We start from the raw sequence: 15,909 nt of genomic DNA on the forward strand, positions 1-15,909 counted from the left end.
AGATTTTTTTAATTTCTTTCTACTATATTCTGGATAATTTGTTCCCATCTATCTTTCTGTTCACTTAGTCTTTTTCAGCTATTTAACAATTCCACTGAATTTTAATTTAAATGAATTTTTTTCTAGAGGTACTGCTGTATTATTCTAAAAGACTGCTTTATTGATTTTTGTGTGTGCTTCTTGTTCCTATTGTTTTATTCAATGCTAACTTTCATTTTTAAGCACCTATATTCCAGATAATTCAGTAATTGTACTGTGTGGATGTGTTTTAGCTAATTTTTTTTGTTTGTTTCAGCTGGTTCTAACTCATGGTGCCTTGTTTTCTTGTGTGTTTATTGATTTGTGTGTGTGCGCGCATGCGCACATGTGGCTTAATATTCTTTAATTTGCTGAAATTCATTAAGGCCTCATTAGAGATTATGCTTCTGGAGCACCTGGGGTCACTACCAAAGCAGGACAGTTTCATTTTGTTTTGTTTTAGCATTAATAAGATATTTTAATGAAGAGATTAAGGGAACCAAACAAACCTTAGTCTTACGCTTCTGTTCAAAGACACTCAAAACTATTTTTTCCCTCCCCATCCTTTCTAACTGCAACTTTATTTGTGACCATATAATAAAGGCCAGTTTAAAATCTTTCTTTTTTTAAAGTTTAAACATTTTTTTTAAAAGATTGAACAACCAGGCTAGGGGGGAAAGTACCCAATACATACTTTACTTATATCAATTCAGCTAATATTTCAGTCCAATGTAACTATACAGAATATATACAATGCATATATATTATATATTCACAAAGCAAACACTATAGGCTCAGAACAATTTGAAAAAAACATGATATTCACATCAATTACAACAACTCTAAAAATGATTGTAACATTGAAATGGCCCTTAGTATACAAAAATGTCACACACACTCACATATATATATGTGTGTGTGTGACCTTTTTATATATATATACATATATATACATTTATATATGTATGCATATGTATATATGTGTGTATATGTGTGTAGACTCTTGAGAGTTCCTTGGACTGCAAGGAGATCCAGCCAGTCCATTCTAAAGGAGATCAATCCTGGGTGTTCATTGGAAGGACTGATGCTAAAGCTGAAACTCCAATACTTTGGCCACCTCATGCGACGAGCTGACTCACTGGAAAAGAGTCTGATGCTAGGAGGGATTGGGGGTGGGAGGAGATGGGGACGACAGAGAATGAGATGGCTGGATGGCATCACCGACTCGATGGACATGAGTTTGAGTGAACTCCGGGAGTTGGTGATGGACAGGGAGGCCTGGCGTGCTGTGATTCATGGGGTCGCAAAGAGTCGGGCACGACTAAGCAACTGAACTGAACGGAAGTGTCATATTTCTGCAGGTTTTTTTTCTCAGTATTACCAGAAACAAGTCCAGCATTGTTATCTTTTATAGTTTACCCTTTTTTCCTAAAATGTATTGAAGTTTATCAATAATACAACTATTGAAGTCCTACTGGGAACTTTTAAGGGTATCTGGATAAACTGGTGATATTTTTTAAATTACATTTTAACTATGGCTTTCCCTAAAGCTTTGAAAAATATCTTGAAAATTTAATCATTTTTTAAGAAATACGATGTGGGACAAGATCATGATTGTTGCAGCTACTTTACTATTAATCTTTTAGTGCTGAAAATTCTCATAAGTAATAAAAGATGCTTTAATCCTTGATTCCCCAAATTATTTGCTAGAATAATTGCAGTGCTTATTGAGCATTTACCACATGCCAGGTGTTTTTGAAAGATTCCATCCTAATCTTGGCAACAACCTCATAAGCTTGATACTAGTAATTTTCATTCCATATGACAAATGAAAAAAATGAGACTTGACAATTCAGCTGAGATCACACAGCTGGCAGGTGAAGGAGCTGGGATTTAGACATGGGGAGTTTGATTCTAGAACCATGCTCAGTCCCTCTGTCTTCCCTGTTTGATACCAATTGGTGTACTTAAATTGAATAATGAGCAAGATTGACTAGGGTGTGCTTTAAAACTTCATTTAAATAATGGCAGTGACAACATAATTGCAAAATATGCTGGAATTTTGATAGCGACTGTTTTGGGTCTGTAGATCACTTTGGAGAATCTCAAGCCTGTAATTTGTGAGGTTTGCCATTCTAGTAATATTGAGCCTTCCCATCCAAAAACATGAAATGTCTCTCTCTCCTTTTAGATCTTTCTCTCAGCAAGGTCTTACACTTTACAATGTATGTCTTGCATTATTTTTGTAAAATTTTTTTCAGTGTTTTACTATTTTAATGCTATCATAAATGCAGTTTTTCTGTTTCACTTCTGAATTGTTTGTTGTAAATATAAAGAAATACTGTTGTAGTCTATCAGTGACCTTGTTGAAATCATTTATTAGTTATTATTTTTCTCTGGATTTCTCAGAATTTTCTACATATAAGACCATGTTGTCTGAAAATAAATTTTCTTTCCTTTTCAATCTCAGTTTGGTTCAGTAGGTTAGTCGTGTCTGACTTTTTGTGACCCCACGGACTGCAGCATGCTAGGTGCCTTTATTTTTCATTTGTTCTTCACTGCACTGATTACAACCTCCAGTAAAGTGTTGAATAGAAGTGATAGTGTGTTCATAAGTGGAAAATACTCAGTCTTAAGCTGTGAAGCATAGTGCTAATTGTAAGGTTCTGTGTAGGTAGCCTTTATCAGGATCAAGAAATACCTTTCTGTTCTCCATGGCTGAGTTTTTATCCTGAATGGGTATTCCGTTCCGTTCCGTCACTCAGTTGGGTCTGACTCTATGCGACCCCGTGGACTGTAGCCTACCACGCTTCTCTGTCCATGGGATTCTCCAGGCAAGAGTACTGGAGTGGGTTACCATTTCCTTCTCCAGGGGATCTTCCCGACCCAGGGATCGAACCCTGGTCTCCCGCATTGGAGGCAGATGCTCTAACCTCTGAGCCACCAGGGAATTAGATTTTGGCAAATGTATGGTTTGGGGTTTAGGATGATATAGACTTAAAGAATAAGTTGAAGTATTCCTTCTACTCTATTTTCTGATAGTGTAACAGAATATTTCTTTACATAGTTATAATTTATCAGTTAAATTCTCTGGGCTAGGGATTTTCTTTGGGAAGATTTTTAATAACTAATTCAGATTTTTTAATTTGTTTTAGATTTCTTCATATTTTCTTTTTCTTGAGTCAGTTTCAAGAATTTCTGCTTATAGAATTTGGTCATTTCACCCAGGTTTTCTGATTTATTAGAAATAAAGTTATTGTTCATAATTTTATGCCCTTATAACTTTTTAAAATTTCTATAGCATCTTTATGCTATATTTCATCCCAAATTATGATAGTTTGTCTTATTTTTTCTTAATCAACCTAGCTAGAGGTTTGTAAATTGTACTACACATTCAGAGAGCTAACTTTTGGCTTTATTGGTTGTATGGGACACTGTCAGTTCTTATTACACCATAGTGATTTTTCTCTGTACATCTGAGAATGATCACCACAATGTCTAGGTGTGGTATGTCACCACAAAGACATTATTTACTTATTAACTATATTCCTCACACTGTATACTTCATACTCATGACTCATTTATTTTGTAGCTGAAAGTTTGTACCTATTTCTGGCCCCTGCCCTACCATCCCATCTCCTCTGGCAATCACCTATTTGTTCCTGAGGTCTTTAACTATTTCTGATTTGTTGTGTTTGTTCATTTGTTTTGTCTTTTAGATTCTATATATAAGTGAAATCACATAGTATTCATCTTTATCTGACTTATTTCACTTAGCGTAATTCTCTGTAGATCCATCCATATTGATGCAAATGACAAGATTTCTTTCTTTTTATGGCTGAGTTATATTCCATTGTATATATGTATACCACATCTTCTTTATCTATGAATGTACGTTAGGTCACATTCATATCTTAGATATTATAAATAATGTGTCAATGAACATAGAGGTTCATATATCTTTTCTAAGTAGTGTTTGAGTTTTTTGATAAATACCCAGTAGTGGAATTGCTAGATTACATAGTAGTTGTATTTAATTCTTTGAGGAATCTCCATAAGGTTTTCTATAGTGGCTGCAATTTACATTCACCCCAGCAGTGCATGAGGGTTCCCCTTTCTTTACATCCTTGCCAGCAGTTACTTTGTTGCCTTTCTGGTAATAGCCATTCTGACAGGTGTGAGGTAACATTTCATTGTGGTTCTGATTTGCATTTCCCTAATAATCAGTGATGTTGAGTGTCTTTTTCTGTGGCTTTTGGCCAGATATATGTCTTCTTTCTTTCATCTTTTTCTAGTTTCTTAAGAATCCTAAGTTGCCAGTTTGAGACCTTTCATTTCTGCTGTAGGTGTTTAAAGGTACAGATTTCTCTCTAGCCATTGCTTTAGTGGCATTTCTTAACTTTTGACATGGATTTTCATTTCATTAAGTGAAAAACATGTCAAGTTTAGTGCACAGTGTCTTAATCTGTCCCAGCTTTTGCTTTACCACCAGGTCTTCTCGTGTTTTCATGCTCCATGTACAAGGCTCAAAGTCAGCCTGAAGCATGTGGATAGCTCTTGATCTTTTATGTCTGTAGGTAGCCTTCTTCAGCCAGGAATTTTCAGAGAGCTTGTCAGGACTGTCTTATGGCTGTTTATTTCATTTATTTCCTTATAAAATTTGAGTGAAGTCACAGTCTAGCTGAGCCACTGGGCTTCCCCGTTTGTCTGCTTCTGAGACTACTACTGCTGCTAACAGCACTCATGGGCATGGAGTTTTCCCATGCTTAGCTGCAAATCAGGTGAGCCTTCTGTGGCAATGAAGATGCTGATGTTCACAGCTTGACCCTCTCTGACATGGCGTCTAAGAGAGGGAGTGGTTAAGGAGGGATGGGAGAAACCCTAGGCAAGAATCTCATAGACTCCCACTGTTCTTATCTGAAGTTCAGTTGCTTTTGATTAATAATCACTTCCCAATTTGTTTATGCCCTTGGTCTTGGTTAATTTACACTAAAATGCTTCTTTTGATAATTTTGTTCAGTTTTATTATTTATTATTATTATTATTGCTAATTAGGAAGAGTATTTGCTAAGTAAACTCCTTATTATGCCATACTTTGTCATTATTTTGTGACATCACCGCAATTCACACATTGCCACTGATGCTATTAACATAGTCAACTATTAATTTAAGATAAAGTTGAATTTTCATTTATGTTAACTTTATGAAGATAAAATAATTCTTTGCATTTAATGTTTTAATTATAATAGCATCTATTTTCTCTTCCATTTATTGAGTCCTAGCTATGTGCTGGGGTCTGCTCTATTTTCTGTGATATAAAGATGTATGAGGATGTCTCTGCCTTTCATGAATTCACGAGTGTAATGGGGGAGACAGACTAAAAATAAATTACAAATATTATAATAAAACATAATGCATGGTGTTATATAGGGTTGAGCAAAGTGCTATGAGGTGACCAGGACATGCTTGTCTCTAACCAGTAAGAGTTCACAAATTGTGATGCTTTTTATTGGGACTCAGGAGGTTTGCATCTGTCAAACAATGGGATGCAGTAAATAGGGAATTCTGAGCATGGAAAGCAGTATGTGTGAAGACAAGGTTCAAGTAATATCTGAAAAATACTCTGGAGGGTGCCTGGTAAAGAGTGGTAGAAGATGAAACTTAGGTCAGAGATACATTTACATGTGCTGAACATTTTGGCCTTCATCCTCTAGGCCAACAGAAGCCAGTCAAGGCTTTTAGTGATCAATTGAGTTTTCACTTTTGTTTTGTAGAAGGACATGGCAACCCACTCCAGTGTTCTTGCCTGGAGAATCCCAGGGATGGGGGAGCCTGGTGGGCTGCCGTCTATGGGGTCGCACAGAGTCGGACACGACTGAAGCGACTTAGCAGCAGCACTTATCTCCAGCAGCTCTGTGGAGCATAAGACTGCAATGAGGAGAGACAAGTAACAGATCAATGAGATTGGAGACTTTTGGACTCTTAGAGTTGAGATAATGAGTACAAAAATAGAGATTAGAATAAAAGCATAGCCAGATTCAGAGATGGTTATGATGAAATTGGCAGGATTTAGTGACAATGAAATGAAGAACAGTAAGGGTGACTGGCTGGGCACTGAAGACTTGGCGGGCATGGAGATGAGGCAGCCTCTGGGAAGCCACCAAACAGGAAATCAACCCAGATGACAGAAGTCAGATAGGACGTGTAGTGTATTACTGGCTGAGGGGCCAGGAAAAGGGGGAGGATCCAGGCAAGAAGAGGTGTAGGGAAGCGGGAAACCCAGCTGGAATGACAGCTGCAGGTAGATCCCAAATAAGTTTTCTGAGCTGCCAAGAGGGAAATGACTTCACCTAAGGTCCATCCCCTTAAGTGTGGGGAGTAGGGGCGGTAAGAAGTTCCAGTCCAACATGGTCATTTTGGCACTCTTATTTTTAATAAAAACTTGGAATTAATCTAAACCCTACTTGAAATAGGATAGTGATATTGACCGATAATTCTCCCTCAACTAGTATTCCTGCTGCTGCTGCTGCTGCTGCTAAGTCACTTTAGTCGTGTCCGACTCTGTGTGACCCCATAGATGGAAGCCCACCAGGTTCCCCCATCCCTGGGATTCTCCAGGCAAGAACACTGGAGTGGGTTGCCATTTCCTTCTCCAATGTGTGAAAGTGAAGTCGCTCAGTCGTGTCTGACCCTTAGCGACCCCACGGACTGCAGCCTACCAGGCTCCTCCATCCATGGGATTTTCCAGGCAAGAGTACTGGAGTGGTTTGCCATTGCCTTCTCCTGCAGGTAATTCAGATACTGCACAGAGACCATCATTAATTCTGAAATCAGAGAGGAATTATTCAGAAAGCAACTGTTTAAAAACCTCTATAGTGCTGCTAAAGTGTTATGCATCTTTTCAAAGGTGGGCAGATACAAATGGACACAATGATGGTAAAGAATAAGTGATTACATACCTTGTCTTGATATACACTTTTTTAAGAGGTCCCTTTTTATGGGCAACATTCTGTGACTTAATTTTTCCTGTCCATGACATTCTAGTGTTTTTTTAATTGCTAACCATCTGGATTTGCTGTCAGTATGAATCAGGTTTTTTGTATAATTAAGCCAGCTTATCTGTCACCCAACATAATGAATCCATTCTATTTTAATTACTTTTCCATTTCCAGAACCAGTCATCCAGTATTAATGCAAATATAGGAAAATCTGAGTCACTTTTGTACTATAAGTAATAACAGAATGTCTATCATACACTTCCCGCACATTTTTAGAAACATTCAACATAATTTGATAAAATATTAGTATTTTGCCAGAAACACAGAAACCAGAAAAGACATCAGTATTTTAGTTCATTCACTTACTTCATGAAGCTGACTTTCTAAACCCTATCATTGATTTCCCAGAATTTCACAGTGTTGATGCTATATCCAACCAGTGACACATTGTAATGTATGAAGCCTTTCTGTTTCTGGAGGTAATTTCAGAGAAGCATTGTCTGTCAGCTCAGTTTTATCACTCGTCTTTTTGTGGATTTTTTTTTTTTTTCATTTACTCCTTCCTTAACTGAGCATGATTCTAGTCACTGGAGATGCAGCAGTGAGAGAGACAGAAAAAGGTTCTGAGTCCCATTGAACTCATGTGGCCGGTGGGGGAGACAGATGGTAAACAGCTGTCACCAATAGTGATGAGTAAAGTGCAGAGAATTTGAAGAAGGTGGTGTGATAGAGAGGGCTTCTGTAGCTGGAGGGCTCGGGGGAGACCTCTCTGAGGAGGTGGCATTAAAGCTGACACTTGAGTGACAGGAGATGCCATGAGATGATCACGGGATTGAGCATTCCTGGAGGAAGTCATGGCTCGAGCAAAGGTCACAAGTGAAACTGTAATCCAGAAACCAGATGAACACCAGTGCTGCTGGACTGATGTGAACTAGACAAGTGGTAAGAAACGAGCTTAGGGAGGGAGAGGACATTCAAGGTAAGGAGCGGAATTTCATCTCAAGTTCCATGAAGAAATGCTGGAGGATTTTAAATGAGAGAGTGATGTGATCAGATTTGTTCTTGCAAGATTGGGCTGGCTGCTCTGTGAAGAATAGATGGATGGAGGCAAGTATGGAAACAGCAAGATAAGGTTCAGCTGAGAGATGAGCTTGGCTTGCATCAGAGGTGAAGAGACGTAGATAACTCAGATTTTTGTTTCATAAGTATTAGGACTTTGGCATCCCTTAATCATTCAGGGAAGTTATTACACTTGTCATTTTCAAATATTCTTTGCACAGTTACATATTTTCCATGGCTAGAGCAAAGTGTGACATTTAGCTCTTTAAATTCAAATCCAAGTTCTCCAACTTAGTGGTCATATGACTTCAAGCATGTCTCTTAACAGCTTTATATTTGTTTCATCTTATATAAAAAATGGACTAGTAATCTTACCTATTTCATAGGTTGTTGACAGAAGTGACTAAGAAAATGCACATAGAAATACTTAGCACACTACTAGTCTACAGTAAGCACTCAATGAATGTTAGTAATTAGATACTGGATTTCTGCCTTAGCCTTCTTACTAAGACACATTTAGGTCTCAGTACCCAGGAATAAAATTTACAGTAATAACATTTTTGAGAAGCAGATTTCTGTTCCTCATTTCATAATGTTTTCATGTATTATTAGGATACAAATTTTTTAATATCTTATCAGTAATCTTTATTTAATATACTCCCAGATTCCACAACAGGTAATACTTCATTTTTAAAGTGACTTCGTTATCTGGGTTTTGAACATCTGTAGCCTTTTAGAGAGATTGAATATTATCAGTTTTACTGCAGAGTTTGTGTTTTCAACCCTTAAAACAGGGTGAAGGAGGATGGGCATGTGATGCCAAGATTGTATAAATCTTGTGCTAGCTGAGTTCCCCGCCCCCACTGGTGCCATAACAGCACCTGGTTGCTGTTCGGGTGTGCCCTCCTCAAGTGTGGGCCTCCCACTTATCCTGTGGACTTAGGTCCATGTTGGATCCGTGGTGGAAAAAGACCCTACTTGTTTGGATCACAGGGTAATCTCAAAGACCTTGAATGGAATCTTTGGTTCCCTTGTAAACACTGGTTCCTGTCACTCTGTTGAGCTGCCACTGCATCTCAGACTCTCAAGACTGGTTGTTTGCCTCTCAAAACAGGCTTGAGAACAGCAGGAAAGTAGAGTAGGTCAATGCGGCATATGGTTGAGTTTGCATGCACAGATGCAGTAGAGAATAACAAGGACAGTCTTTTAAATTGGCTCCTCAGTTCTAAATGTGGCATGCAGATGTTTCGTGGTTTTGGCTGGGATTGAGGTACATTTCGCAAATGGTCCTTTTCATGAGATAACACATTAACCTAAATTTGAAGAGCTCTGATTCTCATTTCCGTCTGAAGTTACTTGGAGAGGGCAAGTCTGTCTTTGCTGTAAGCATCTTATAGCATCATCACCGATATGGAGCATTGTCCAGCACAGATAGAATCTAAAATCCCTTTCTGTGCAGAACATTCAGCATTAAATACATCCATATTTTGTGGTTCTTTTGGTTTCAGGTTCTCCGTTTCTTCTTGTATTTTTAATGACATAGATATTTTTTTTTAGTTGGAGGCTAATTACTGTACAATATTATATTGGTTGGTTTTGCCATATATTGACATGAATCTGCCCCGGGTGTACATGTGTTCCCCTTCTTGCTCCCCCCTCCCTCCTCCCCACATCCTCCCTCCGGGTCATCCCCGTGCACCAGCCCCAAGCATCCTGTATCATGCGTCGAAACTGGACTGGTGATTCATTTCACATATGCTGATATACATGTTTCAATGCCATTCTCCCAAATCATCCCACCCTCACCCTCTCCCACAGAGTCCCAAAGACTGTTCTATACACCTGTGTCTCTTTTGCTGTCTCGTATACAGGGTTAAGGTTACCATCTTTCTAAATTTCTTATATATGCATTAGTATACTGTATTGGTGTTTTTCTTTCTGGCTTACTTTACTCTGTATAATAGGCTCCAATTTCATCTGCCTCATTAGAACTGATTCACATGTATTCTTTTTAATGGCTGAATTGTGTATATGTACCAAAACTTTCTTATCCATTCGTCTGCAGATGGACATCTAGGTTGCTTCCATGTCCTCACTATTATAAACAGTGTTGCAGTGAACATTGGAGTATATGTGTCTCTTTCAATTCTGGTGTCCTCGGTGTGTATGCCCAGGAGTGCAATTGCTGGATCATATGGCAGTTCTATTTCCAGTTTTTTGAGGAATCTCCACACTGTTCTCCATAGTGGCTATACTAGTTTGCATTCCCACCAACAGTGTAACAGGGTTCCCTTTTCTCCACACCCTCTCCAGCATTTATTGCATGTAGACTTTTGGATAGCAGCCATTCTGACTGGTGTGAAATGGTATCTCATTGTGGTTTTGATTTGCATTTCTCTGATTATGAGGGATGTTGAGCATTTTTTCATGTGTTTGTTAGCCATCTTTATGATAATTTTTAAAAATTTTGTTTTGAAGCTTTTACACACTGTGGCACGTGTAAAGCAGCCCCTCTCTGATATAACAGGTCCCTAAGCCCCGAGTGGAAGACATTACTGTTGAACCACTGGCTAGTTTTCAAGTACCATGTGTGTAATCTGCTAGTTTTTAGATGTTGACTCCTACAGATTGTCCCTCCTCATTATTGTGCTGATTGCACGGATGCTATTGTTTCTAAATGCTTTAGGAAATGATCGAGTCTAGATGTTTTGGGAAATCAGTAACTAATGTGTGTGTGTGTGTTGAAACATTTATACTCTATGGAGATACACCCAGTAGTCCTATGATTCTTCCTTTTACCTCTTTGAAAGTCAGTGTGGTTGTGGCTATTAAGAGATGGATGTGAGGGTCTCCATCGGTCTAGAGAATCAGCTGTGAACTCTCAGCTCTGCCAGCACCCGCAGAACTTACCAGGGGGCTCCCATCCGTCCTGTATGCCTGGTAGAGGGATCTCGGCTCCCCCTGCTCTGTGAAGAACAAGTCCCCTCCAGTAGATAAATACCCATCATTTCACGGTGTAGCAACCCAGCTTGATTATATTCATGTTTATTTGTAAGCTTTCTTTTTTTCTGCTTTCTTTTACATACGTGGACATAACTCACTTTCTGTGTGTTTGCTTTTCTACCACAGACACGGGAGCAGAGAGACAGGCACTAAAAGAAAATGTGTATCCTAAATTGCGAGAATTCTGCAGAGAAAACTATGGATTAGAATTCCAGGTAACTCTGATATTAATTTCACATTTAACTTGATCAGCTAAACAACTAATGTTTGTTTCTTGTCACAAATTAGGTGTTATAAAAGAGAAGTTTTAAGCTCTGGAAAATGTAATTTCTCTAAGCATGGGTGAAAAGAAACACTGGAAAATAGAAGTAAAATATTTTGTCATTCTTGAGGTTTTGCACTTTTACTCTCTGCTTCTTGGACCCTACTCATTATTGGCTCATCTTTTTCTTTGAACCATGTTTATTTGCTTTGTTGCTAACCTCCAGTAACATAAAAAGGTGAAGCTACAGAGCACCTGCCTTCACACTGGCATCTCTAGAAATGTTGTGCATCTAAAAGTTGAAACTGGGACTTCCCTGGCAGTCCAGTGGTTAAGAGTATCATGCTTTCACTGCCAAAGGTACGAGTTCAGTCCCTGTTCAGGGAACTAAGATCCTACAAGCTGTGCAGCACAGCCAAAAAAAAAGAAAAAGAAAAAAAAAGTACAAATTGGGATCAGCTCTCTTACAAGTACTTATTTTTAGCATCTTGACTAGTCCTTGCCTTCCTTTTCACCTTTTAGTTTTTATTCACATTGTCAAATGTCCTTTTTCCCAAGCATTTCAGAATTTACCATTTACCAAGAAAAAATATCATCAGCATTTCAAGAGGCTATAACTGTGTGCATCATTGATGAAATTCATAGACATGGCATTGTAGACACTATCAATTTGGCCATCTAATAGAGAAGTACTAGGAGACATTGGTCATATCCTCGACATCCAAAATTTTTTGAAGTAAATGTCTCCTGCAACAGATAGCATTATGTAGTGAGACTTTGTTAACCTCATTCACAGTGAACATCTTAACTGCTGTCCTAACTACATGTTTACATTGTTAAATAAGGAGTATGGACTAGAGGTTTGTAGTGTAAGAGTACAAAATGTGCCATTGTTAATGGAAGAAAATTTCACCCTTCATTTGTTTCTTCCCGAATACAGTTGACCCTTGAACAATGAGGGGACTAGAGGTACTAACCCTCTGCGCAGTTCAGAATCCACGTGTAACTTTACAGTCAGCCCTCTGCATGCACAGTCCCACTGTATCTGCCATCTCTCCATATCTGTAGATTCAGTCAACCATGGATCATTTCGTACTATAGAACTTATAGTAAAAAAAGCCACACATAAGTGGACCCGTGCAGTTAAAACCTGTGTTATTCAAGAGTCAGCTGTAAATATTTCATCTTGGTATACCTCATAATGCCTTCTAATACGATATATAGAATAATAGTTTCTGAATGGCTTTAATCTTAATAGTGTCCATCAGCAACAAGCTAATACAACAGAAATATTGGAGTTACTCGTAAGTCACTGTTTACTTGAAAAACTATGAACCTAGATTCCTTGTTGTGAAATCAGCACTACTTGATCCAAGGACTCTGGGTCTACTGACAACAGACTCTCAACTGTTAAAAAAAAAAGAAAAAGATGATATGTCAAAGTTTCCAAAGACTAAGACATTCCTTGGGGACTCAGTTAGCATATAACCCAAGTATTCCTTGGGTTCTACCAATAACAGGGTCTTGACTGTTTAAAAAAAAAAAAAAGATGATATGTCAAAGTTTCCAAAGACTAAGATATTCCTTGGGGATTCACTTAGTATAAAGAAATATGTCTAAGTATATTGATCCCATCTTTGAGTTTATTTGGGTTTTCATCACTTTTGTTAATAGAAGATTGAGCTGCAGAACAGCTGTCATAAAACATGAAATTGATTAGGATTAGCTGAAGGGGAAAAAAATACACATTTTCTAAATTATAAGCAAGTACAGGAGAAGACAGATAAAGCCGAAGGGAAAATGTAGAAGGCAAGGTCCCTAGAAGAAATTAATGGCAAGGATCATTCCAGGCAAGTATATTGAATCCATTGATGAGAGGCTCACAGCAGGGGAAACAGCATTGGGTAAAGTGTGAGGTGGAATTGACTCCCAGCTCTTGACTGCGAGTGATTTAACCCACCCCCTTGTCCTTCACAGGCTTCCCTCATAGCTCAGTTGGTAAAGAATCTGCCTGCAATGCAGGAGACCTTGGTTTGATTCCTGGTTCAGGAAGATCCCTGGAGAAGGGATAGGCTGCCCACTCCAGTATTCTTGGGCTTCCCTTTTGGCTCAGCTGGTAAAGAATCTGCCTGCAATGCAGGAGACCCTGGTTTGATTCCTGGGTTGGGAAGATGCCCTGGAGAAGGGAAAGACTACCCAGTGCAGTGTTCCGATCTGGAAATTCCATGGACTGTACAGTCCATGGGGTCACCAAGAGTCGGACAAGACTGACTTTCACTTTCACTTTCTGGTCCTTCACTAAAAGTGGGTTGTGACAGCTTACAAATCTGAGGTTGTATTTGCTTTTTACCTTCCAAGCTTCTAAGCTCAAGTACATGATATCTGAATCTAAGAATATACCTCTTAGCGTAGTCTTTCCTTATAGGTTGATTATAGATCTTCCTGAGGCTGTGTTGGGCTCGCTGTGTATGGTTCTTGGAACCATAAAGAAATGGTTCTCTTTTCCAACTGCAGCAGAATGTGCCAGAAGCTTCATGAAAAAAAAAAATACTTTACCTGTACCCTGTTCTGAATTCCATCTCTGTGCACTGGACCCAGGAGAAATGTATTTCCTAGAATTACTCAGACATACCAATCTATTTCGTGCCTTCTTGCCTTTGCTGTTCACACTGCCTACAGGGCTTTTCTTCTGGTTCTTCCCTGCTTCACCTCCTCAGTCCGACTCATGGAGATTCTTCCTGCCTCACCTTAAGTCATGCCCCTCTTGTTCTTGCCCACTTCTCTGCAACTGTATGTCTTTCCATTTGGTTCCTTGAACACTTCAAGCCTGTTCCCATTTAAGGATTTTGCACTGGCTGTTCTCTCTGTAGGAATGCTTACTGCTTCTTACTGGGTGCTTTCTTACTGTTCTTCAAGTCTCTGCTGAAATGTCATTTCCTAGAGATGCTTCTGTAATGACTCAATCTAAAATAAGCCCTTAGGTGTGCTTTCTTTTATATCATCCTGCTTTAGTTCTTTGCATAGCATATGTCAGTGTTGGATATTTTTCTTGTTTACTCATGTATTGGCTTTCTTGCTTCAAGAAGCAAGAAACAATCTTTCTCTCAAGATTGTTCCACAAGTACAGAGACTTGTCTGTCTTCATGACAGCTACATTTCCTGATCCTAGAATAATGCCTGGCACATAGTAACACTCCAGAATAACGTGTTGAATGAGTGAAGTCTCAGCCCAACCATTATCTGCTTACAGAATCCTTCTCTGATAGCCCTGTCCCTCTCAGCTTTTGCCACATACCCTGATCCCCTAAAACCCTGCGCATAACTCCCAGTCATTCTTCTGGTTCATCTAAGAAGTGTTTGTTGACCATCAGCAACACGCCAGACAACATTCCAAGTGCTGGGAATACAGGAAGAAATCATCAGACCCTCTTTCTGTGGAGCTTCGAAATAAATGGTAAATTCCAGTGGTAATAGATGCATTTTATTGAATAAATGCTTTTTTAAAAAAGTAAAGCCTGATAGAGGGAGGTAGGGAATCCTGGGTGGTCAGAGAAGGACTCAGTCATAAGGTAGCCTTTGAGCAGATATCTCCAGAAAGTGATAGAGAAAATCATGCAGATGTTTTGAAAGGAAAATCCCAGGCATAGGCAACCAGAAAAGGGGTTTTGGATGAGAATGTGTTCAGAACATTCTGGTCTTGTTAAAGAAGCCAAGTAGTAATAGAGTAGAGTTGAATAAGGGAAATGATCGTAGAAGATGACATCAAAGGCAGATCATACAGAAATTTACGGACTGAAATTAAGGACTTAACAGTTTTCCTCAGTAAGAGGGAGATGACATGATATGATGTATGTTTAACAGGTTCACTCAAACTGTGAGGGAGCTAGTAAGGGGTGGGAAGAGATGGCAGAAGCAGGAAGATGGTGCAAGTAAGAAATCATATGTATAGACTTGAATGAGCAGTAAGGAGATATCTGGTTAGATTAATTTTTCTTCACCTGTCTATAAAGTCTCAGAGTTCTCAGGACTGGAATTGTGTCTTATTCAACTTACCCTAGTAATCAAGTAGCTGACACATACTAACCCATTTAGGGTTAAATCTTTATTGAACTAAGTTGATAGACTATGGAGTTACACTTTAACAGTGTCATATACTTTTATCTCTGTGCCTGGTTGGCAAACTGTTTTCTAGTATTTCCTTTATTTTTAAATTTAAACTAAGATTTTTGGGGGCTGCCCTGGGTCTTGGTTGCTGCGTGTGGGCTTTCTCTAGTTGCAGTACATGGGCTTCTCTTTGCAGTGGCCTCCCTTGTTGCAGAGCACAGGCTCTGGGGCGCATGGGCTTCAGTAGTTTCATCTTCTGGGCTCTAGAGTGTAGGCTCAGTAGTTGTGGTGCAGAGGCCTAGATGCCCCTTGGCATGTGAGCTCCTAGTCCCCCGACCGTGGATCAAACCCACGTCCCCTGCATTGCAAGGCAGAGTCTTAATCACTGGACCACCAGGGAAGTCCCTAAAGTAAGATTTTAATGAAAATGCATCAGCCTGTCTGATTATGTGAATTTCAGCTAAT

The 15,909-nt window shown here is 39.0% G+C and overlaps 1 protein-coding gene across 2 annotated transcripts in view; it reads left to right on the top strand.

Moving 5' to 3' along the window:
* NWD2 (NACHT and WD repeat domain containing 2) overlaps positions 1 to 15,909 on the top strand; it is a 252,383-nt gene that overhangs the window by 90,165 nt on the left and 146,309 nt on the right. For both annotated transcript variants that reach the window (XM_055434721.2, XM_088836043.1), the window contains exon 2: positions 11,205 to 11,293. In XM_055434721.2, the coding sequence (XP_055290696.2) occupies positions 11,205 to 11,293 (89 nt within the window). The remainder of the gene's footprint in view (positions 1 to 11,204; positions 11,294 to 15,909) is intronic.

Source organism: Moschus berezovskii, chromosome 5 (assembly GCF_049115385.1).
Source record: "Moschus berezovskii isolate FMDL1 chromosome 5, NW_MosBer_1.0, whole genome shotgun sequence".
Lineage (NCBI taxonomy): Eukaryota > Metazoa > Chordata > Mammalia > Artiodactyla > Moschidae > Moschus > Moschus berezovskii.